This window comes from Syngnathus scovelli, chromosome 1, assembly GCF_024217435.2.
Source record: "Syngnathus scovelli strain Florida chromosome 1, RoL_Ssco_1.2, whole genome shotgun sequence".
NCBI lineage: Eukaryota > Metazoa > Chordata > Actinopteri > Syngnathiformes > Syngnathidae > Syngnathus > Syngnathus scovelli.
In genome coordinates, this window is record NC_090847.1 from 17,067,548 (window position 1) to 17,094,057 (window position 26,510).

Here is a 26,510-nt window from a genome sequence, read left to right on the forward strand (position 1 = left end):
ACAGCACAACAGCTTGCATAAGCATACTTGTATTCAAAGCAGCTGAAACTCCAGAAGTAAACACCATACCAATCAATTCTTATCAAAGCTGATGTTGTTTTCATTCATTCAAGTGGTTCATTTTACACTTGAGAAACAGTTCAAGTTTAAAAACAGACAGAGAGAGAACGTGTCAGTCAGTCTGAACAAAATTAAAAGAAAATACACCAGAATAACTCGCGTAAAATGCAGTAAGTACATGAAGAACGTTGATTTACCTTGTAGTAATATCAAATGCACTATATATAGTATAGTATATATATATATATGTATATATATATATATACTATATAGATAAAGCTGCTTTGCCTTGCCTGGAAGACGACGACTCTATAATCGTGTCTGCGCACTAACCGTTTGATGCCACAAGGTTGTGATGTTCTTATCATTATTCCACCCGAGTAAATATATGTGCGTCTTGTGTCAAAGAGTTTTGCTGTCTTTGTGTACAGCAGTGAAGTTCTCACCCCACTGCTCTGATTGCACAACATGGCAGGCCAGTGTCATGTCTTGATCAGGCCTCACCTGAGGCTTGAACACGACCGCCTGATCCACCCGCTAGCCAGAAGTCTTCCCTTGGGTGTGTCTGCCAGGTGCAGCGCTGCCTGCTTGACAGTGGGCAAGACCGATAGAGGCACCAAGAGAGCAAGACTCAGTCAGAGGAGGTTAGTCGGGGTGCAAGTACGTGTGTCTGTCTGAATCTCGCTTACGTTTAGCTGAGTGCAGGCTGAAATGTGATTGGACCCTCGGTGGATGACCCTCATGGCACAGCCTGAGGTTAAGGCGGATGTATCATGACTATTTTGACGGTCTCTATCAAATAAACCACCAATAAATCTTTTATCAGCCTATTTATGAAAATGTGCCTGTGATCAGCTCAAAGAAGAGAGCTGGAGAGTCTTGCATTAGGAAAGAAGAACAATCTGGCAAAGAGTTGCTGTGTCCAAATTCACAGGCTGCGTCCTCCAAGGCCAGTTTGTAGGCTGGGGCCGTCGCAGCCCTGGAAGCTCCACTTCCATGGCCAAATAAGCCGTGGCGAATTTGGACAGGAGGAATAGCTGCATACAAATTAATAAGCAGCGTTCTTCAACGCACCATATGGCGACGACATGACGTTATTGCCGGCGCGACAAATCACGCAGCCTTCGAATATGGCCTCGTTTCTATAGAGATGGACGGTGGGTTAAGGCTATGAAAATGGCTTCATTGTCTCTCTCTTCTTCTACGCTTTCCTATCCTCTTTTTGACATTTAATACGTGGAACCACCTGAATATGCTCCAATTGGCCAAGCAACAACATCGTCAAAGTAAATGCTCCACCGATAGCCTGGGTAGTGTCAAATGCATAACTGTAGAAGAGAGCAGAGCACTGTGAGAATCACTAAAGTTTGCTATGAAGCTGCCGTCATAAATATCTTTTTTAATAACGGTGTGGAAAAAAAAACAAGTGAAATCGAAATACTTAAGTGTTACCCATGCAACAAATCTGAACAAATGCACAAATTCTATAGCACACACAACCTTGTACTTGAGTGCTTTATTTCTTTAGCTCTATTTTTGGCACCTACTGGCAGTTGTGTTTATATGTAAATAAATATTATTTAAAGTAATAATAATAAAGACGCCTGTCGCCACGGAAACAAAGGCTGGTTTCAAGGCTGCATTCGTGTGTCATGTGACATGCTGCTGAGTCGGGCCGGAAATGACGTCATGCAGCCTAATAGCAGAAAAGATAATGGAATCAACCAGTGACAATAAAAAACATGTTTAAGGATGGCAGCCTTTCCTCATCACTTCTTTACACTTTATAAGAATTCCGTCCTGTTACAGTTTTTCCTCAGTTGCTTTGGTACATTTCTCAGATCAGAATTCATATGTGTGTTTTTTCAAATAAATCTTACAAATAACAAAACATCATGGTTCCCATGCAAAAAAACCAAAATGTTCTCTGTCAAAATCCTCAATACACCTCTCAGAACCAAATGTCACCATTGAACATGTCAGTGCCATCAAAATGACAAGTTTTTGTGTACAGATAAAGCAGTCAAACTAGCTATGCCAATATACTAGTAGGGATGTTCTGATGTAAACGATAGCTAAAGTATGGATGGCAATTAATAATTTCCATATTAAATTACACCTTATAGAATGTGGTTGATTGAGTACAAGAGACTGGACAAGATTCACTTTAACATTTTTACTGATTATATTGTAATTTATTGACAAACCAAGTAAAAAAAAAAAGGCAGCAAAGCCTACAGTCAATGAATTAATATTTGTCAGGATTTTTTGTTTTGTTTTGCAGCAGCTTACTTTGATTTAGTACAGGTTATTATTATCATCATTATATATGCACAAATTACTTCAGGTATTTCAAAACAAACGACATGCTGCGCCAGTAGTCATCAATCTATGAGAAAGAAAAGATAAACAACAAAAAACATGCCTTTTGACTTCACTCTCTGTTCTAGCCTTAGGGAATTACTGACTAGCGAAAGAGAATGTTCTTTTTCTCTTTTAATAAATTCCCCATTTGGCATTCTATTTCAAAATTCATTCTTTTAAACAGGATGCCACCTCTCTCTGAATGTAATGATTTATTTACTTTCCGAAAGGTAGCTGTTGAAGGCCAAACTAACCGCATACAACTTATCAAACTAAGCTACATCCACGGTGCATAACAAAGCCACCATAACCTTGTTGAACATCAACAGTCAGTGATTTGGGAGCTCCTGTTGTTTATCACAATAAAGGACTGTCTTGGAACTACAAGTAATTTCGCTTCTATGCTATGAACTATTTTCACGGGTGTGTAAATCAAAGCAAAACCAAATATTTGATGCATGCCAAACACAGCTCAACTTCTAATAAAAGAGAATACAGCTTCCAGGCGGCAGGGACCTCCAGTGGCATTACGAATGAGACTTGGATTTCACATTTTGGTTTTCTTTTAGATATAGTATTTTCCTACCTTGCAACCTTTGTCAGGCATGTATTGTTTTGGCTACAATTACCATATCAAAGTCAGTTGTCATTGAACTAATCAGTTGTATTATTGTTCATTAGATTAGGTAGTTGAACTCCAAAACTCCAAAAGACGCTTTGAAATGAGGTCACGGAAATGCCGTGGCACGTAGCGTCTTTTAAGTCTACCGTCGGCTTTCTGGCTGCGTGTTAACGATAGCAAGATGAAATATTTACGTGAGGAATGTTATTCTAAATGTGTCTGCGAGCTCTCACCCTTAATCATCACATTAAAAATGGTCATGAATAGAAAGCTCAAAGTTTCACAGTTGCAAGAGCCTGCAAGTGCATGCGTGTCTGTGGAGTTAAAACACATTTTGGTTGGAAGCAGCAGGAATTTAATGTTATCTTGGGGAGAGGGAGGGACAGGTAGTGTAATTATTTTTGCTGACTTTGATCCAGGATGAAGCCACTTCTGAACACCTGTTGGTGTCGGGCTCTTTGTGAGGCTCCATAATTAGATCTACAACCTCATGGACGGGGCACGCACCAGGCTGCATGCCAGTTCTCTGTCACAAATATGCAAAGCACTACTGCGTTAGGTGGTTGTCCTCTGAAATCCACATACAGTTTGTCTAATTCATGAATAATCAGGTGAACTTTCAACTATTTCAATGTAAACTACCGATGTATTTTTTTGACCAACACTGTGAGCTTTGTATAAATTTGCTGTTGTACTTTTCTTCCGATCATTACAGGACAGATATTGTTTCATTTGGCTTTTTCCACAATTCAAAGATGCCTGGTATCTTTGAATAAAAATAAACAATAAAAAATATCATGGCATGCTATTATCAAAATACCCTAGCCTCACTACACTTAGTCTTCTAAAATTGCCATGCAAATGAGACCATGCTCAGCCTGCCCCCTTTTACTGCTGGTCCAATGTAGAACACTGCTGTTACCACGGTGACTAGAGCAAGGGTGTTGCGACAGGTGGATGGGTGAATCTTCCGGAAGGGTGTTCAGATTAAGCGAGTAGAGAGAGTAGAAACATACTCTATTTTGATTTCAAGGAGGCAGAACTTCATCACCAAACTGTCAGCTTCTTACATTTTGTTAATTAGTGCATGTGTCGCATGCTGCAGACTCATTGCCGAACATAAATACCCTCCCTCCCCAGATCATTTCCCTCATCATGCTGGTGAACAGGAAAGCGATTGCAACTGTTAGACAATGTACATCAAACAAAAACCGCTGCAACTCTTCGTACCTTTTGGCTTTGTCATAACATATCAGACAGTGGAGAATCTTGGTGTGCAGGTGATACAGATGAGCCTCGATTTTACGCACTTCGAGTCTATACGATTTTCTGTCTGACGAGGTTTGGACATGGACCTCGATTTTTTTCGTCGTAGATACAATCTACTACCGTAATTTCCGGACTATAAGCCGCACCGGACTATAAGCCGCACCAGTTAAAATTCAGGGATATTTTTGTTTTTTTCTTACATAAGCCGCACCGGACTATAAGCCGCACTTGCACACGAGTTTTTTACAAAGAAACACAGTACACAGAAAGCCGTAAAAAATCCATAAATACGCCGCGCCGCCATTTAAGCCTCAGGGTTCAAAGTAACATTCTGAATGAAATGCATTAAACGTTCACATTCATTACAACTTGTTTTTGGTGAGCAAAATGTCAGAAGAATTGAATTTAAATGCTGATTGATTGGGTTTTAATACAATGCAGATGGTCCAAACAGCACCACTGCTTTGTGTAATCTCTGAGTCACATAGCAGAGTAAGAGACAGGGTTTTAGAGCCCTTTGACGCAGGTCGCCTAGCGTGCATTCCTACTAAAGCTCATAACAGCCACAAGCAACACAGCCAGAATAAGCAGCAGCCATAGTAGTGTTTCAAAATAGTATTTTTGTTGGTTTTTTTTCTTCAAGATACCGCACGACAGTGGTCCACAGCCTTTTTACGAGTGTATAAAAGTGATCAAATCTTGACAAAAATCACAAAAAAATCTTATATAAGCCGCACCTGACTATAAGCCGCAGGGTTCAAAATTTTGGAAAAAAGTTGCGGCTTATAGTCCGGAAATTACGGTACTAATCTTAAAACATTTAGAAAACAATACGCAATCATTACAGAAATGATTGGTAAGGGCTGTATTCAAACTAATCGGAAGAAGTGTCATCTTGCAACAAGAGAAAGACCCAAACACACGAGTAATACAAGAAAGGACTTAGAGGAGAAACGTGGAAGACTGGTGAAATCAATCACCACCAGACCTTAACCCAATAAAAAAGGCTGCATTCTACTCCTAAAGAGGAAAGTGAAGGGAGAAACCCCAATATAGTAAATACCTGGAAAAGCATTTCAAATGCAACAGTCTGAAGTCAATGGTGGTCAGATATTAAAGGTTATTCACTTCAAGTTATTTAATGTCCGTTCCAATACTTTTGCCCACTTGAAAAATGGTTGGCTTCAAACATTTTTCAAATACCATGAAACAAATGAAGGAATTATGAACGCTTGCCTCATATTCATCGTTTGATCTGAAACCCAAATGTCTTCCGTATACAACAAAAACAAAGAACCTGACATCTACATACATTCTCAGAGATAAACCAATCACAAAACACTTGTGTAATTTCACACTTAATGAGTAGGCAGATGCTCAGTTTATATACAAGCAATTGAAAAGTTCATTATCCATGTCTACTTTAAAAGCCGACGCTAATTTACAGCTCGGAACTGTTCCCTTGATCATTGTAAGCTATATTATATGAATTTAAAAAACATACACATTGTAACAAGGACATTATACAACATTAAAAGTAGAAGTACTATGACTTGCTTGCTTTGATTTTATGATCATACTTATGTTGATTCACTGCTGAAGATGACAAGATGCTGTTTAGTCTTGTGTTAACCTAAAATGTAAACTGTAAGTGTGACGCTGGCTAAAGCGGTGCAGTCGGGCTGGTGAAAACAGAATAAGCCCTTCTTTTTTTGGAGGGGGGGGGGGGTCTTTACAACAAAAAGATATCTGAAAAGATGTTTTGTGTTGTGAGAAAACCAGACTAAAAACACTGGGCAGTTAAAAAGAGAAAGTGCAGTTTTGACTGCAAGCAAGACTAACATGAGAAGTGACAGGCATGGTGAACACTGCAGCAGCTTAGTGTTGAAGATTTAATGTTTCTGTTCCTCAATTCACTATCGCTCCAAAAGCATCAAAGAAGCTGCTTCTCAACTGCCATTCAAAGTATGTAGACTTTCAAATGACATTGACAGTCAAAAGTGTTGCCTGCATAGCAACAGTGACATTACATTGGTTGGCTTTCTTTTTGACAGTGAATATTCACCGTTTTTTTTTTTTTTTGTATTGTGTCAGACACAAGAAGTCTTCCAGAGGGACCCGAATGGGGGACAGAAAAGGGAATTCTTTCTAGTAAAAAAATAACTTTTCTGACATACCGTGTCTTCATCCCTTTCAACGTGTTCCCAAGGCTTCCTATTATTTTTCAAAGAACAGTGTAGCTCAGTCAGAGGGAATCAAGACTAGATGGTCAAGGTCATTGTCTTCAAGCAGCCCCACAAAAAGCTTGTTTTGTAGCCAAGAGCAAAAGGTTTTTTGTCTGCACTTTTTTCTCCACTTTACATTTTGATCATTTTTGAAAATTCTTACAGGGCCACTCCAAGTGTAGGCGTGCACTGCAAGGCCGCTAGTTGTCCATCACTGAACCACTGTGTCTCATATGTCATTATCCATCCATCCATTATTTTATCACTTATCCTCACAGGAGTCACGAACGCACTGGAACATCCCAGCTGACTTCGGGCAGTAGGTGGGGTACACCCTGAACTGGTCAGCGGCACATACAGACGAACAACCATTCACAATTACACTCACACCTACGGGGAATTCTGAGTGCTCAATCAGCCTGGCATGCATAATTTTGGAACGTGGGAGCACACCGGAGGGCCCGAAGAAAACCCACGCAGGCACGGGGAGAACATGCAAACCCCACACGGGAAGTGTGTACACACCTCTTAACTGTGAGGCGGACCTGCTAACCCTTTCGTAATTTGTACTTGCGGTTCATCTGTTTAACATGATTAAGCCGCAACTGGATGAATGTACACCTTGAGGTACAAGATATTCAAAACACTGTTACATAGTCAATGAATAGAATGTACTGGAATTTGTTTGAAAGTTTTCAAATTGTAGTTTATGGCATCTCCAGCCTCCCCTTCTGTCTTGTGTACGTTCTAGTACTGCTTCCCCTGGGTTGGTCATTAACCCTGGCAGACACTCTAATTTTGACCTCATGAAGGCCTCTCCATGCATTACTAGAGAGTTGTAAGCAGATCTAGTCACAATTACACCCCCACAGGGTGTTGTACCCAGTTTGTTCTGAAATGTTGTGGTTAAACCCAACACCTCTCCTGGGCTTTTAACAGGGTTTGGCTTGATCTCGCTGCATGTGTGTCATCTTTTTAAAGTGCTGCATCTTATGCCCTGAAATATACATGAATTTGAGTGATGTTGTTTTATATTAGCGCAGAGTTTGCCTTCTCACTGCAGAAAGTACATCAACTAACCCAATGCATGTATTTTGTTGTTTATAAATTTGTCAGGAACTAATGTTTTGGGAGGAAAGGAAGTATAAGAAATAACTTTTGAAGCACACAAATGAATTCCATTGATCTGAATGTATCGAAATGTAAATAAATGCACAAATAAATGAATGCATAAATAAATGAATAACAAGAAAGGGCACATGACCATCCAGCAAACCTTTGCAGTTGGATCGGATCATGCAGTTTTTCCCTAAAATACCAAGCCCGTTGCTTTTCAATTACTTAAGACAAGACTGAAGGTCTATGCACCAAGCTGAAGCTCAAAGTGCATTCCTTTTTTTAGAGTTCTTACGAGTGTGGTGGTGGGGGGGGTGACTCCCTCGTTCTTGCTTTCAAGTACTCAAATGGGAAATTTGGGACAACGAGACCTGGAAGGGTGTGATTGGGCCACAGTGGGATATGCTTTGTTTTTGGACTTTTGTGCTTTTCACTGATTGTCCATAACAAACACCATGTTGGGTGTGAGGGTGTCCATAGGTGTACGTGGCATCCAAATACCAAGAGTCACAGTTCAATGTGCTACTTTACTGTCAACTTATTGACTATTCTAATTGCTCTTTTTTTTGCATCATCCATAATGGTTGTACAGTGCTCTTATAAGTTTTACCCCACACCTCCACACAATAGGAAAGATACGGTAATACTAGTATTCAGTAAAAATTTATGCATAGAATTGTGATTTAAGATACCCGTAGTCGTTTACAAAAACTGGACGCATGCGAAGAGCAACTTTCGCACAAGTCTGCAAGTGGATCCTGACAGCGTGGAGCAGTGTGAAAAAATCCACCATCACCAACGGGTTTCCAAAAGCCGGTCTGCTGCATGACGGAGAGCAGAACACAAGCTCAGGAGTGAATTTGCCTCAGGACGAGAGTGACGGTGAAAGCGACAACAAAAGAGAGAATGAGAAAGAGTGTTCCGATGTACATCTGGCACTATTCCACTCGGACACTGAGAAGGAAGATTTTGCTGGTTTCAGTGGACAGGAGGGAGATTTTGCTGGTTTCAGTAGACAGGAGGAAGACAAAGACGGCTCTCAGTGACTTTGTTGACTGCTATGTTTTTTTTTTACCCGCCGAGTTGGTGCTGTTACCTCCGTGTGTACAAGATGTTAATGTTATTAAAACTTTAACCTAGCTAGTATTAAATGTTACTTGTTTAAAACGAAATGTTAGTGTGATTAAAACTTTTAAAATGCTTTCTGTGTACAGTCTTTCTTTGTGAATAACTCGTGCGCACTTGCGGTTTATAGTCCGGATGCGGCTTATATTAAAAAAAACTGAAATACCCCCGAATTTTTGCTGGTGCGGCTAATACTCCGGTGCGGCTTATAGGTCAAAAATTACGGTACTTACAACTTTAATGATTTCATATCTATTTGTATTTCTCAAAACAAAAACATACTGTATTTCTTTCTCCATTCAATTATGCAGCACTCCACACTTGTGGTTGTCTTATTTCATTAGCCAGTTTTGGCCCCACCTAGGCAAAGAATCTATTGAAACCCTCTACCACATCAGGTTTTTCTGTCTTTAATTCATTATTACTTAGAAAGGTATCTGGAATCTCATAGTTTCTTATTTTGATATTCCAGATACCGTATTGGCTATTGGTTGGTGGCAAGAAGAGTTCAAGGAGTTTCACACTTCCACAGACACACCTTCCTTTGCAGAGACAGGATCTGGGGTCTCCGAGATGTGCTTTCCTACTTCTAGGGCTGAGCTCAGTGGTTGAAAACCTTCTTGGTGTCAGGGCCCAGGAGAGATAAGACCCACCAGAAGTTCCTTAAATCTCTGGACATTGTGGGGCTGTCTTGATTGACATGCCATTGCAACATTGCATGAACAGTGGGAACACTGGTTCTGGATTAGCAGACCAGGGAGAAAAAAAAAATAATGTCAGCAATAAGCAAGCAAACCAGATGGCCTGCATTTTTTTTTGGTAATTTATTTATTTATTTATTTATTACGTCATGGTGCCATGGCATTTTGATTGGCTGATAAATGTGAGTCTAATGAAGGCTTTTACAGTACATCCTTATAGAATTAGGAGAACAGTAAGGGGTCAGCCAAACACTAGACAGAGAAGCCAACAAAGAACGCTGGACCTCGTTGTACAAAAAGTCATTACGGATTGGGCGTTTTTCTCTTCTCGTTAATCTTAAGTCTTTGTGTTGCACTGAGACATTCTTAATGGAGCCCCTTTGCTAGGCTGAAGAATTGTGTCATGACTACTAAAAAAACACAAGTGATGTGGCACTCTCAGTTATTAACACTGCATGAACTTACGAACTCTGTCTGACTTCAGAGCAGCGATACACACATTAACAGATTTACTGTGGAAAAGATTGGGTCAAACCCACCATAAATGCATTGCTTTTCAACTGAGCACAAAACATAGTGTATATAAATGTCTGAAAGGGAATGCCATACACTGACCTAATTCACTTGCTATAAGACAACAAATGGAAAATAATGAGTCCCTACGTAGATTGACAGGTACTAAAACAGCATGATGGATGACAATGAGCGACACAACTCTGAGCAAAGGAGACAGGTGTAGAGGCTCGTGAGAAAGGGGTTGGAGGGCAAGTAGTTTGAATGACAGGGTGACACTGTCAGCTCCTCTGCATCACACTCTTCAGGGGATCCCCGAGCGTGTTGTGTAGAGTAAACCGCTGCAGTGACGAGAGTTCCTCAAATATCACTAGGGCACGATTCCTTCCTCTTGTTCAAATTCCCTGAAGGGGGCCCAGTGTGGCCAACGAGCTGCCAGCACTTGTCAGACCCTCCAAAGTCTGCACAGCCAAACAGAGCCCCTCCCTCGAGGCTGACGTGCACACACAACCCTCTGGTGGCCCATTACAATTCACAACAAAACATTTCAGACTCCTAATGAAAACGTACTAAAACACGGTTCATCTCCACCAACTTCACCCTCCATCTTGGTCATCAGACAAGGATAAATTATAAATGAATAGCCGCTCAGTCAATCAGGATCAATACTAACAAGGTCCAAATTTCCCCTGTTTTTTAAGAGCCTTTCCTGCCTGTATCTAGTAGTTTGTCTCTGAGAAGAAGAGAAGCTGACTGCCAAAGACTCACGGACGCTAGACAGGAGAACTACTTTTACAGCTATAACCAAGGTTCTAAAAAGCACAGACACAATATACTGTAGCCGATGTGAGAGTTACTCGACCGCTCTGATCGACCCACCACTCCCAAACTCCCGACCCGTCACCTCCCCACTGACAAGCCGGCCAGGAATCAGCTAGGGGGGCGGGGGGGTAATGGAGCTTGTCGGAGTGCTCCCCGCTTCACACCACTTAGCCTTTCTCCTATCCAACTTGCTCGGAGATGTTGGGTTGGGGGAGGGAGGCAGAGGTGTTCCTATGGGAATTTGCGCAGACTCCCCGCAACCCAAACATTTCTCCTCACATCAGTCACGCCATACAGGCAGAGAAGCGTGTAGCGCTTCTCTTCGCCGCTTCTCTTTCTTCTGTCTCACTGTGTAACCCAATTAGTCTTTGCTGGACCTTGACATCCACTCACAATCCTGCTGGGCTAACATGCTGTCCTTCATCGTTCAATAGCCACTAAATATGGACAGTTTTACTTTGAGCTGCAGTCTCAAAGCTGCCTGGTATTCTTTCAATTTCTTTTAAATACCTGAGTGTCGAACATGTTGTTTCACAACTATTCAAGTGGTGTCTCCACTCCAACAAAAGTTGACCAGTTGTGTCTTGTTGTGTTGAGAGCGTTAATTGTTGCCAGGTAAGTATTTTTATACATCATGCCAGACGCTGGTGTTAATGTCATTACACATCTAGTTCTGTGATCTTGGGAAGATGCGTGAAAGAACATACAGTCTGTGCTGTATAAACGGCAAAGGTGAAATAAAATGAAATAAAAATGCTTCTGATAAGGAAATGATTTAGGCTGTCTGCGTAAAAGGGTGACAATGCTATATTTGAGGCTGGTGGGAAGTAGGACATGTCCCACTTGGAGAACTCAAAACGTTCCAGGCATAAGAAGTTGACAACAAAAATAATATGGTTGAGACCACAATGTGATACTATTTGCTTTGTTGGTGAAGTCAGTAGTCCTGACAGCAAATGTTCACCTATATTTGGCAAGCTTAGAACTTTGTCTTTTAACTTTGTGCAAGAATTTAAAGTAATCCTGCAAAGGAAACTCATCTTGGCCGCTTGTATACGGGATCTTGTTCTTTTGGTCATAACCCATGGTTCGTGACCATAGGTGAGGACAGGAACGTAAATCGACTGGTAAGTCGAGAGCCTTTCTGCTCAGCCTCTTCAACACAACGGACCGGTACAAAGTCCGCATCACTGCAGACGCTGCACCGATTCGGCAGTCGACCTCCCGCTCCATCCTGCCCTCTTCCAAGATACTTGAACTCTTCCACTTGGAGGAGGATCTCATCCCCAACCCAGAGAGGGTATTCCAACCTTTTCCGATTGAGATATCAGATTTGTTCTCAAATTGTTCTGACAGTCAAGGAACCCGTAAATTCAACACACTATTTTTTCCATTGTAGCATGAAAATCAAAAAGACAGTATTAGGACTACGCAATTTCAAGGACAACATCATTTTAACTAAACCTACAGTAACTTAAATCTTGACAATATTATATAAATTAGGCAAATGCGACCACATGAAGTGCTACTAATTAACTTTGTTCATGCTCTCAAAACGGCACAATAGGCTTACAGGCATCAATTACATAGAAAATCAGGAACAATGCAACTCAGCGCTTTAGAGATCGAATGATTGTTTCTATAATATTTTATGTAAATTAGTCACTTTGAAAACTTTTCAAGGCGGCTGGGGCCACAGAGACTGTGAGAAGTCATGTGACTGTCTCCGTTTGATTGATAAAGTGGAGTTAAACGTCGCTCGTGGTTACATTGAATTGGTGAAACAGTCCTGCGACAGTGGCACAAGGCAGTAGTTTCTCTGGAGCTCACACAAGCAATGATTGATAGATTAAAAAATATTACTAATAAAAGTGGTGAGCGGAATGTACATAGTACAGTAGGTCAGTGCTACGTAGCAAAAGTAGGATTTTTTCATTGCAAAAATACCCAAGTGAATGTAAAAAGTATATTGCATTAAAACAATTCAGAAAAGTACAGTTTGTCCAAAATGTGACTGAAGTAAATAAAAGGGGTCAAATTACTGCATCTCTGATCCCAATACACTAATTTTGGGGTATCTACGGCCAATTGTCTTCAGGATTATTAAAGAATGAAGAATTTTTTGCAAAACTACAAGTCAATTTGTCGGTTATCATATTTTTCGAAATAAAAAAGAAACAGCTGTCAGTATGTTTCATTGTTGTTGCTTACCCCCATTCAAACGATGAGAGTATGTCGTTTTTTTTTTCAACCATGGACATGTTTAAGATTATTTAGCCTCGGCAGAGGTCTATTGTTATTTACCCTTGTCTTTGTTTTTCCAAAAGCTCGGCCCCTCCACCCAACCATGGCTTGGCTGAGCTCATGTTGCATAAGCATTTCAATATTTCATGAGCAGATATTAAATATGCATCTCTCTTGTGGCAGATGGTCAAAAGCAGAGGACAAGCAGTGAGGTCATAAGGTGAAGAGAACTAAAGTGAACAATTCACAGAACCCTACTCACTCGGTTTTAACACTCACACTACAACCCGACTCAGTCTCAAACAAGTCAGACGTGCGATTAAAGTGACAGTAGAATGCACTTTGCCAAAGCCTAAGATGCTTTTCATAAGCAACAAAACCTTGAAGATTAATCCTGGAGCAGAAGTCCCAAATCACAACCTGACAAAAAGTGAGCACAAAGACAGTGATAGACTGGCCTGGGTGAGGTTGAACTCACTAAACTCAAAAGCGTTTGATCAAAAGGTGTGATGGCTTTGACTTGAACAGACTCAGCAACCTTTGCAGCTAGGACACAACTATAACAAAGATTTGATTCAACAGGAATCCTGTTCGGTCATAGGCAAATTTGAGTAAGAACCGTGTGATTTCTCACGGTCAATCAAAAATGACAGGAAATTAACATGATGACAAAAACACCCCGCAACGGCTACAATTGAGAATTTGATCAAAATAGTCATGAAAAATGTTAGAGATTTGCTCACTCCAACTTATTTTGCAAGAACCAAACAGGAGACAAGCAAGTTCTTTTAGACACCTGCAGGTGGAGAGTCCATTCGTCGCTGTCTGAACAGCGATGATCGAATGAAGTCTGAAAAATCTCCTTCCTGCAAGGGCATATTTATTAAGAAGAACAGAGTGGGGGTGAGAGTGGACAAATGGCCGAAGCCCCTGGCTGATCAAAGCACAGCAGGGGGTCCTTCACGATGTTGTGTGAACAAAACAACTTTGATTGCTTCCTCTGCAGCTAGTCAATCAGTTCAAAAGATCTTAGCACTTTGTTTTACTACTTTTGTTAAGACAGGACAAGCGAGTGTAATTATTACAGGTTACATTCCAACATAATCCTATGATAAAGATAACGTGGAAAACCCTAACAAAAAAGTTGAACATAAAGTTTCAATTGCTGTCATGTATGATGTAAGATCAATATATTGTGCACGTCCTCAGCGAAACTCAGGGCATCAAAGAATCACCTCGGTTCATGTTTAGTTTTACTCATTCCAAAAGAAGCAGCAGCCTCAAAAAGAGGTGTTGAGAGACATCGGAAGTTATGAGAAGAAAGCTGACTCACATTCAAAGAGATAAAACTCCAGCGGCTCCAAACGCATCACTTTTTATCAAGAGCAGAGAGTTTTATTTATTATGTTTTTTTTATGCGTTTTGCCAATAGGTGTGAATGTTAGTCTGAATAGTTCTTTTTTCGTACATGCCATGTGATTGACTAGCAACCACTAGAGGATATAGCCCTTCTCTCACCCAAAGTTGTTTTTACCAAGCATGTTTTTGTTTGGTGGCCTAGCGGTTTGTTCTTTCTGCCTCATGCTTGTGAAGTGTCATGTTGGGATCTTACTTAAGGCCTTCCTGTGCTGTGATGGCGTTTTGTCTGAGTACCACACAATCAGCTGCGATAGACGCCAACTCTTGGAATTAATTCATCCATCCATCCATTTTCTATCCCGCTTGTCCCCACGGGGGTCACGGGCGTACTGGAGCCTATCCCAGCAGTCATCGGGCAGTAGGCGAGGGACACCCCCATTTTTTCAATTTCCTAGCATTTCATGAGTGCATGGGTAAAAGTGCCTATCACTCTTCTAGGGGGATAAATACTGTGAATGAATGTGATTTGCCTTTAATTTGGCATTGTTCTCTTAATTGGCTCATGATTAGTCCAGACCGCATAGACAACCTCTCAGCTTCTCTGTGACAGTAGTGGAGAACAAAACTTTGGGTGGATGACACAAATGTATTGTAAATAGAGATTTGATAGTTTGAAGGCTTCTAAATTTGCATCAACTTAGCAAGTTGATCTAAAGACATGTCTGCAAGCAATTTGGTATCCATTTGGCAGAAAACGTGACATATGGAAATACCGGGGGTTCCTTTGAAGCAGCTCATTTACTCATTGCACTTGTGCATGTTTCAATATGGGGCATTCCCTCTCTTTTCTGCTCTCCATCCAAACTCATGAACTTGTCATCAGACAGCTCGAGAAACAAAAGCTCTTTTTCTCAGCTGGAGATGGGAGGAGCTGTCAGTCCCTTCTGCTATGTTTGATGAGAGCATTTCAAATGACACTTTGATCCTCACTGCACTGTTTGTTTTTCCTCCATGATGAAATTCAGCTCGAGAGGCATGCAACAGGGCGCATCATTAAAATGTGGCTCAAACACCAAGAGCTACCAGGCTTGTCCTGAAAAACCACTCATGACAATTTTGGGTCACATCAACATAAAAAACACAGCGTGGTATACAGGAATCGTGCAGATGAACAGAAATCATCTCTTCTCCCCCACAAAAATAGCGACACAAAGACGGAACTGAAATTAGTTTTTTGTGCTAGAATAAATGAATCTAATGAGGAGGATCTGTCATATTTTGGGATTAGAAAATGCATAACAGTATGCTTTACACAGGAACTACTCTAATTCGAAAACTCACGTTAAATTCAATGACTTTTTTTTCTCTCTTCATCAGGGGGAAACTATGACAACACATTTAAACGCTTTAGAAATGTTAACAAAAGTTACCAGGTTGTCTTATGTCTCATTTATATTCAAAACGAGAAGTCGGGGAAAAAAAATCCCTCACACCAGAGATCAGCTCACCATAACACACTCGCTCTGAGACGGAAAGAGCCCTTTGTTAAGCTCACATGTAAGATGAGCAGACCAAAGTGTGTGCATGTGTGAAAGAGGCTCTCTTTTCTTTCATATTTCCACTTTTGAAGAATTTTTACCCCATGCAGCGCTGATTGGCTGAACTATTATCAACAGAGAGACAGCTGTCATGTTTGGGTCGATCAAATAAAAAGACACTGTGATTAAAAAGGTATACGTATTTTGAATGCACTTCAACCAGGGTGCCAAGCTCTTTTGTTAAGAAGGAAGCTGGCTGGGGCCTCCTGTGGAGAAAGGAGAGCTTGGCAACCTACTTAGAACCTGTTGGGATAAGACACTCTTTTGAGTAACCAAACAAAGAAAAATGAGACCATAAATAAAAACAAAGCGATATCTGAGTAAAATGTGTTAAGTGATTCACATGATTCAAGGTGATTCACATTGTTCAGGAAAAAGAGATTTTATACTTTCAATGTCATATCTAAGCAGTCTGAAAAAATCACCCTGTGTTATTGTTTGATTATTTTACAGCAATGCCGTGTTGAAACGCGAGAACACAGGACACCAAATAAATACGAACAATGAATATATTTCATAACCTATTTTGAATTCATGTTTAAAAACTAGTTAAAGGCATACATTACTACACGAAAAAAGACCCCCACCCCACCTCATCTCTTCTAATTAACTAGCCTAGGCTAGTTATCCAGATATTAATCTATCTGGTCCACTATTCCGTGGCTAGTCGACAAAGTGCTCCTCTCAAATCGAAGATTCAACCTCCCGATGGATTCTTACCCAGACTGATACCATAAATATAAATGCTTATGTAGGTGTATAAAAATAAAAAAACACAGGGTGCTTATTTTCAGCTACTAAATGTGCAATGTTTGTCATCCTAATCGAGTGACAAAGTGCATCAATTTTGCATTTGCCTCTGGGGACATAAGCCAGATATATTTGACTCAATCCACAAATGGAAAATGAGTGGAAGAAAAAACAAATCACAGTTGGGGTGGATTCACAGGTACATTTTTTATGTTGTTCGTCAGACTCACACACTAAAATGTTCTCTGAGGCAATTCACTGCATAGAGACACACTCCTTGGTGACTCCTTTGAACTAAAAGCAAAAGCGCTGCACACTTAGGGAGCATGCACACACCACATAGTACACACCACATAGTATTACTTTGTAAAATAGTTTCCCAGAGAGAGTGCATGCAAAAGCTAATGTGTGATGGGCATCATGATAAAATGCACTCAACGGCAATTAAGTTCAAGTTAAATTGCAGGTTGATGGAAGATGATGTGGTAATGCTTGGTGTACCCCATTGTGTCTAAATGATGCTCCAAGGAGCCCATTGGACACAGGAAAAGTGCCTCTCTACATCATTAGGTTATTAGATTGGCCCATGGCAGCACGTAAACAACTTCTCACAGCATGCATACTGTACACCCCACCAGTCTTTATGGGATGACTGAGGGGAAACTACTTTGGTAGACAAAATAACTGCATGGTGGAAGTGATGCAAAGTAGATGATGGCAAGACTGACCCGCACCATTTATGGTCAAGAGAACAGCAAATAAGCTGATTTAGTGAATAGATGCTGGGGGGCAACTGGGTCCAATTTTGATTATTGGCTACTCGAGCCTGCCGAGATTCCCCACCATTCACCTTTTGTTACATCTTGTTTTGGGATACCGCCACTGAAAATGTCCATTCAGCACTAGTGGAGACACACGAGGGCAAATTACGCTCAAGGTCAGGTCGTAACAGGTTGTTGTGCTAATGACAAAAGAAGTGGATCGAATATTGGAGGCTGCTAATGAGATGCTAAACACGCTAGCCACGAGTAATAAGGTATTAGAATTGACTCACTTGATGCCCGTAACACGTTTGAAAAAGCTGGGCTGGGTTAGATCACCTTTCCTTTTATCGAAACTCGATATGCGATTGGAAACTGAGGGCATCCGTTGTTGAAGCTTTGAAGATGCAATTCTTCCCCATTCTTGCTTGATGTATAACTTCAGTTCTTAATGGTCAGAGGGCTCCGTTGTCATATTTTGCACTTCATAATGTGGCACACATTTTTAAAGGGAGACACTTTTGGACTGCTGGCAGGCGAGCCCATTACTCAGACTTTTTTTTACCATGCAAAGAGTTCTTCAGTTCGTAGAAGAAACATAAAAACTCCCATATTCCTAGATTGTTCTTGGCAAAATATGACCCTAAATCTTCTATGTTCTGACCTTGAGATCAGCGCACCCATCTAGGCTACAGGAGCATTGGGCTAGCTGACCCACTTTAGTAGATATCACACTCACCGGCTCAGATATCTATGCATGACATTATAACAATTCAGGCCAATGCTGTCATCTCATGTTTATTAATTGGGGTTGCTCCTTGGATTTGGGTGTGACTGCCCTGAGGATCAGGGTTGTTCCCCCAGTTGCAAAGGAGCGATGGACTGAGATGAAACTGAGCCGACAGCATTGTGGTCTGCGGATGTGCCGTTTTACACAAGTACACAAATCCCGCCTGCTCCGCTGCACATCAACGTGCGATTGAACAAAAACAGGAAAATAGAATAGAAAATAACTCATCATTTTTTACATTTAAAAGGCGATTATTTGAAATATGTACATTTGGGATTTTCGAATACAAACATTTTTCGATTTTAAGACATCTTCAGCTCGTTACTGCAACACATATTTGAGGGGAAGAAAACAATTAGAGCTGCCAATCAAACACAATGAATGGCCCAAGATGGGTATTAACAGTCATAGACTTATTTTGCGCAAAATGGAATGTCAGAGTCCCTGGATAAGGTATGATGTTGGTGAGAGTTGTGGCATATTTCTATTATCGATTTTTTAAAGAAACAGTCAATGACTCATGAATGATTACCATATGATAATAGTCTTAATACTAGGTACAGTTAAAATCAAGTGTCTACTGAATATTCCTGTGTTTGTGTATTCAAAGTATATTTCTTGTAACTTTCATCTCCAACTTAGCATTGGCAGACTGCTGCAATGATATTGTTGTATCAAGTTATTTCCACTGCCACTGTGCAGTATCATGTCCTTACACGCTAACAAAATATTCATAATTCATTTATGAAATTAAATTCCCAGCATGCGAAGGTTTGACTTCTCATTTAAAATTTTAAAGATGAGCACCCAGCCCAGGTTCACAGAGTGTCGTTTTGAACAAAATTGAAAGCATCGAGCCATTACGAGCGAGGCAATCATGACACGCAGGGGAAGTTGATATGATGATCTTGCTAATGGGATTCAAAATGAAATTTGAGTCCATCACAAATCAGAGTCAAAGCTGCAAATATTCCACTGCACACTATTTCAATGGAAATAATGCCATCAGGATATTAGCCAGGGTTTACTAGAGTCCGAAGAGCAAACAAGGCAATGTGTTTGCGAGTCGTGCACTATTGGAAAGTCCGAGCATCTTAGCTACGCCCTATTATCGATCTAAGAGACTATGTATTAGTTTACACATGCATCTCTACTTCAACCGAAGTACAGAGTGTGATTACTTTTGCCACCTCTTTTGTACAATTGAGGTTTGGAAAAAAGCACGCGGAGCAGGTGGAGCGGCAAGGGGATGGCGATGCAGAGCTGGAGATGGGAGATCGACGAGTGGCGAGAAGAAGCCTTTTAATCTGTGCTAGGAGTGAGTGTTGGAGGGGAAAAACAGAGATCAGCAAATAGCATGCGCTCAATTCTCAAGACTGGTAGCATGAACACATGAGAGAAAGACCGAGCAAGTCAAATAGATTGACTAAGACAGAGATGGAGAGAGAGGATGACACGGTCTGAGGGAGAAGAGGACGACAGAGGGAGTAGAGAGAGACAGATAAGACTAGGATGTTAAAAGGATTTCAGTGCGGGGGATGTTTTGGGAGTTCTCTGCGGCCCTTTGCTAAAGCAATTAGTATTGAACCCCTTCTAGGAAAGTGCAGCGGTCTCTAATGTCGTTAGCTGTAGAAGACCAAGTGGAGCAAACCCCACAGTACCCATTGAACCCCATGTCTTAATTGCCGTGTGTGTGCGTGTGCGTGTGTGTGTACGTGTGTGTGTGTGTGTGGGTGCGTTTGTGTTCACAGAAATCCCAAAATAGCAAACAAAAGAAACAGATTGCATGATAGTGAATGCAAATGTATAAAATATTGAAGAATAGTATGTAAAAAAAAAAAAAAAAAAAAAAACGTGAAAATGGGCACCTCATTGAGGTGGGCATATTAAACACACACAACTTACAACTTTATACTGTACATCCATGAGCAGTACATGGACAATTGAGAGCTGCAAATTATATTGTTCTTCATCTTCAGAATTGTCGACTTATACACTTATCTAAATACTAAATGCCTCATCCCAAAATATGTAAAACTTGGTGACAGCCAACAAGCACGTGTATCCCAAGGAAGACAAAAACAATTATTGAAACAAACTATAGGAGCAGGAAAGTGAGACATATAAAACAACAAAGTAAATACAACTAAGACAACGATGACGAATGGTCGTCATGACTCATAACCTAAACTAATATTATGGACTCAAATACCAAAAGGAGGACGAAAGAGCCACGGCGGAAGGACGTTAAACCTCTAAAAAAAGTTGGAATCTGACCAACACTAATAAATGTATGGGATGCAGCAAAACAATATCATATCTAAACTACACATGGCCGTCATACAAAATAGCAAAACCAAGAACTGAATCTGACCGGCGCAAGATAAAAACAGAAAATCACAGCAGTGCATACTAGAAAATGGACAAGAAGAAACTACACAAGAACTATGTAGTAAAATTCATTATTATATCAATCGTTATTATGATTCGCCTTTCGTGTTGGATTCAGTCACGTCAATCAGAAAGATTGACATCTGAGAGGCTGAAATCAGAAAGCAGCAACTTTGAGCATCTGTCCCTCCTAAGTTTTTGACCCAGTGAAGAGGTTTTGATGTATGTAAACATTTTACTGGACTCGTTACACAAAGGTCAGTCCCACAGGTTCTTTCGGCCACATTCGCAGCAGTGTCCCTTGAGACAATTCAGACCCTGTACGCCATTTCGTTGTACTTAGTAACTCTTTATGTCGATATTTGGCAATAACTATTCATTTTCTGGTCCTTTAAAATGTGTGAGGCACATAGACAGACTGTTGTAAATAATATTTACCTTATTTGGATGTAAATATTTTCATATTACTCACTACCTGTCTGACCTCTTAAACTTGTGTGGTTGTCTGAACAGTAGCAGCTTTTCACAGTGAGTAACCAGTTATGGATGTGGATCGTCCATTTTTGGAGCAACATGTCTGTCACCTACAGCCAAACGACATCCAAAGTCACTTTAACAGACCTCGTTTGTTGTTAGAATGTTGACTGGAGCGACAGCACGTTGCCACTTTATGCACGTTATGCTGCAAAAGTGTGACTGACGATGTAGCTACCGACACCAATAATCAATATTTGTCCCATAAACAGCTTCTGGAGTTGAAACCATGTCTGTGTTTGATGATTTGTTATCTTAGAACTTACCTTGAAAAATGGCAGCATTCTGGATGATAATACGTTTGAGTTGAGCGCTGACAACCTGCAGGCCGGACTCCATGTTGCTGCGAGCGGCAAACTGATAGCGCTCTTCCATCTTTTTGGAACAGCAGGCTGGGCCTTTGGTTTGGCAAACCTGCAGGTCAGCACCTGGCAGGAAATCAACAGGCACATGAGGGTGTGAGTCTTGATGAGTACAAGGAAAGAAGCCAAATTGCTGCTCTCTTTCCCTGGCAAAGCCCAAGAGCAACTATCAGATCAAATCCTGCCCTAAAAAACTTGCGATTCTTCTTCAGCGCTTGTTACTCAATGAAAAATAAACAGCTGCTAAAAATATGAGTTGTTTTGAATCTTGCGCCGTGTTGTTTTCCACAGGGACCAATTTGGTCAAGAGAAACTTCAGGACCACTCAAAGCTGCAGTACGAAAAGAAAAATATAGCCTTTTTTTTTAATCCCCACAATAAAGTTGCGACCATTTACAACTTGCAGACAAACAAACCCAGCATGGTCTTAGATAACACGACCACTGATGAGAGTGGTGAGGATGCAGTTGCCTAAGGTTGTTTACCCATCGATTGATAACTAATTGGCCTCACAAGATTTTTTTTTAAATCGACTCCCAATAGAAGTATCAGCAAGAATCTTTCTCTGGATAGTAGGCAAGGAAAGACAAGGCATCTTTATTTTATACAGCGCATTTCACACACAAGGCAACTCAATGTGCAACGTGTTCCATAACTGGATTTCATTTAATAAACGGGCACCAGAGGGAAGACAGACAGTTAAGACGGTTTGAACGATCCGTTATACTGTTAATGGTAGCCACGCAGCGGTGTTGCAGGAGCACCGTGACAGAACTTCAATATTGTCGGATGATACCTCAAAGGACACCATTCCCAAAAGACTATTTTTAGAATACCAGCTCTGACGCTGCAATAAGAACAGGAAGGTGGTGGGCAGTTTTTCCTACATTGCAATGTTTTTAGATTTAATAAAGACAGGTGATTCAGTATCGATAATGTATATAAATAAACTTAGAATGATACTGTTGTTGTTTTTTTGATTGAGCACTATAAATTCTAGCTGGCAAGAAGAAATATAAAAATATTCGCTGGAACGAGGGTTGCTGTTCCTGCTAAACAGTGCTAAAAAATTATATCAGTTCTATTTAGGGAAGTTAAAAACAAAAAGAGGGACTAATTGACAGAATTTTCAATGTCTATTTATCTTCTATCTGTTTCTCAAAGCGCTGTTTTGCTGTGGACTTCGGTTGTGTCGAGTTCCACCCTTTGGTGCCAACATATTGACAATACCAATTTTACTCGTGGACCTTTAAAATGGAATTAAATTTAATTTTAGAGTAAGTATTTTAAGTATTTATTTTTAAAGTATGTTGGCTGTAATTCCTAAATGTTAATTGCCCAATTTTTGTGAAACTTGGTAAAGTAAATCTGAATGTGTGTGCTCCAATGACATCTTTTTGTTTCAGCTTAATTGCGGTGAGGTATAAAGGCAAAATCATAACAACCATCCATGCAAATATGTATTTTCTATTTTGCTTATCCAGATGTCTTGACTGAACTGTAAATCAGCAAAGTGTTTATCAACAGCAAAACTGCTGTAATAAAAAGAAGTGTCTTTTAAATTCAAATTTAAATAACATTGCCTTATAAAAACGGAATCTCTATTGGCCCTTTGAGCTATTGATCTTGAGAAACAGACTTGAGACGATAAACGGTAGGCAGGGACTGACAATTTAGTGAGGAGATGCAGCCGAGTGTCAGTCAAACCGATTAACGAAGAGCAGGGAGCAAAACAGCGGGGGAAAAAAATTCACCGAGCTTTCCGATCTCAACCTACTCTCCCCTTCCTGGTGGAGGAGCGCAAACCAATCAGTGAATAAGGGAATAAAACTGTCACACACCTTTTGCGTACACGCTGAAATGGTTAGAACCTTGAAGCAATACAATGGTTTCCAATTGATAAGATCAACTTAATTTCAGGCTGCAAGGGAGATTTATTAAACTGTCAGCAACACCATGCTAATCATAGCGTATTCAGAGTAAAAATATGCTGGAATTAAACTTTCAAATCAGACAAAATAGACATGTCAAGCGCCAGATGATAAATGTGCTTTAGTGGATACATTTATCATGAAAATAAAATACATTTTCTGATCAAAAGCACCCGTTAATTTGATTCTCCCTGCTACTATTACCCCAATAAAACATTCCTATACAAGAAAAAGGTTTGTCGCTATGCGCAATGTGAATTAAAAATATAAACAGTTGATTATATTTTAAAAAATTGTTCATTGTTCTATTTTTATTGTTCAATAAAGTCATAGATTAGCAAAACTGCTCCTCAACAAAAAAAAATGTACCCAGAAAGGATAGACATAAAATGTTTCATTACACTTGTTTATTCCTCAACAGCTGCCTGCCTGACACTTTATCCAGATAATTATCCAATGACCCCCCACTTCGGAAACATTAGAATAATGTCATATTGATTATTTGCTGTTGTGTGAGAAGACATTTCATTTCTCCTACATCATCATCATCACACTTTTTTGAAAACCTCCATGAACCCAATACAGCACAGTTCTTCATCACATCTAATGACCTAAAAGTATGACATTATACTTATTACTGTATCACACATCTTCACGACTATCATCTATTGCGCATGAAACCAATGTTAGTCCCTCATTTTACCGTTCCTAATGCAAATCATTGTTGAATCTGTGTGATGCTTTGTGTTTCTAAGGATTAACATATGACTTTCGTTTTATTTATCATTGTCTACAGTACAGCGACACAATCTATTGAAATCCGTCCCATTTTTCAGAGATGTTCTGTTTTGATTGACACTGTCAGAGGCATCGTCCATTCATTCTTTTCTTTACTGCTGGGTACGAGGGAACTGGCGATGGACTGGTTGACCTCTTGACTATTCTACCGTGCTGACTGTCAGACAAATGAATCTTTTAGCTGTCCATCGTGTTCGATGATGACGCTTGCTCCAAATTAATATTTTAACAAAGTGAACATTTTTCTCCACGTTTTACAATCGCTGTAAAGCATCATTGAGCATCTAGAAAATCACTATAGATCAAACAATGTATTAACGTTTGGCAATGCAGTTCTCCCCTGCAAATTAGCTGAAGGAGAACAATAGAAATAGCGTTTATAAAATGACGCAGTGCTGTTTTAATATCTCTTTTACAGCATCTTACTTGATTGTGCTCATGTTAAACCTTTCTTGAAAGCTGCATCAAAGGTGCTGCAGAGGTTTCAGTAGAGCTACCATACATAAGAAATGCAGAAGATACTGTATTTTATATTCCAGTAGGAGACATCATCCTGACAAACAATGCATAACAATTGTGGGTGTCATGGCCATGTGGAAAAGTAAACTAAGCCACAACTGTGAAGAACCGCCCGACTGCATGGTGCATTGAACTATCTGCTTACTTAAAAACAGACTTTGAGATTTGTGGAGGCTAAATATTTCTACAGATGTGCTGGATCTTTTTCCCGGCGGCTGTCAGATATCTGCTGGCCCAGGTGGAAGGTGTTTGATTAAAAGTGGATGCATGGAGAAAACACATCGCTGGAGCTGCATGTGCTCACAGATGGGAGATGAATATGAAATGTAGATAGGTCATGCCAAAAAAATTATTTTAATGCATGTCAAGCTTCTTCCACGTTATTTAAGCTGCAGCCTTTTTCAGGTTTACTCCACTCTTTCCTATTTTGGTAGCATAGAGGGAAAGGAGAATGGAGAGTATGACAGTTCATTTGGAGGACATTTAAGACATTTAAGGACATTTTACTTACATGACACTGAAACAACTGATGATGAACATGTGCGACTGTCCCCAAAATAAAATCTCTTGTTTGACTAGCGTTGGGTCATTCACATATCCATTGGTGTTTTTGTTTCGTTTTGTTAAATTGTATATGCAATAAACTTTGCCTTCCCAGTCAAACAAGTCCTATTTATCATGGTTTTTGTACAGTGCATCATTATTAATTTGAAACTTTGTGCGCAAACAATATTAAGCATACGTGCAGCATTACTCCAACATTTCTAGCTTTGCAGTTTGAAACTAATTATAATGCATTTTATTTACATCCGGTTTACAAGCGATGGCTTCTTCGCGGACGTCCTGCTTGTGAAGTGAAAGCACGGGGTGAAGTCGTTACCTGACACGGCGGTTTCAGGGACCCACTTGGATCCCGGGTGCAGAGTCTGAAACACAGCGCGAACCTCCTGGCAGTTCGGCGTCTGTCCGCTAATCCCGGAGAACAAGCGTAGTATGCAGGCGCACAAAAGGGCACTGGTGACTCTTAAACTAAACATGATGGGCACGCAAAACTTAAATGCGACAGTCTGTAGATTAATATGCAAGCATTAAAAGTTCGATGATCCGGTGTTTCAGCGATATTTTGAGGACTCTGCAGTCTTGGGGGTCAGCATCCTTGTGCAGGAACGGGTCGTGCTCCAGCATCCACGCAAGCAAGTCCGACGACGGTGGCAAGTTGAGATCTCCTTCACCGAACCGAACACTGCTCGAGTCAGCTCAAGGCATGTGCGCGCGCTCTCTAAGCATGTGCACGCGCACACACCTGAGTGCAGGTCCCTCTTTTGTGTTCGTACCAGCAGCAGTGCAGGGATTCTCACTTCCTTCAAGTGCACTCTTAATTTTTTTAAACGCCAAATGGCTTGATGTTGGTTGGCTTCCCTTTCAAAAAGATGAAACTTGGCTGTATATTATCTCGCCGACACATGGCGTCAATTACGGTGTAATCACGCCATCTAGCGTTCGATATGCGTGCTAAAAAAATGCAGGAAAAAAAACTGACGCTCACTACTATGGAAAACTCCTGAGTTATTCCAGGGAATCAAATTTCATTCCATAGTTGTGTTTTCTTTCAACAGTTTAGGTTAAAATAAATATAGGACCACCTCATCTTATTAC

General features: G+C 40.4%; 1 protein-coding gene across 2 annotated transcripts in view; it reads right to left on the bottom strand.

The window, feature by feature from the left end:
* gpc3 (glypican 3) overlaps positions 1–26,268 on the bottom strand; it is a 99,409-nt gene extending 73,141 nt beyond the window's left edge. For both annotated transcript variants that reach the window (XM_049737355.2, XM_049737362.2), the window contains exons 1-2: positions 25,735–26,268; positions 21,511–21,672 (exon numbers count right to left, since the gene is read on the bottom strand). In XM_049737355.2, coding sequence (XP_049593312.1) covers positions 21,511–21,672; positions 25,735–25,891 — 319 coding nt within the window. In that variant the 5' untranslated portion in view covers positions 25,892–26,268. The remainder of the gene's footprint in view (positions 1–21,510; positions 21,673–25,734) is intronic.
* Between the last annotated feature and the right edge of the window lie 242 nt (positions 26,269–26,510).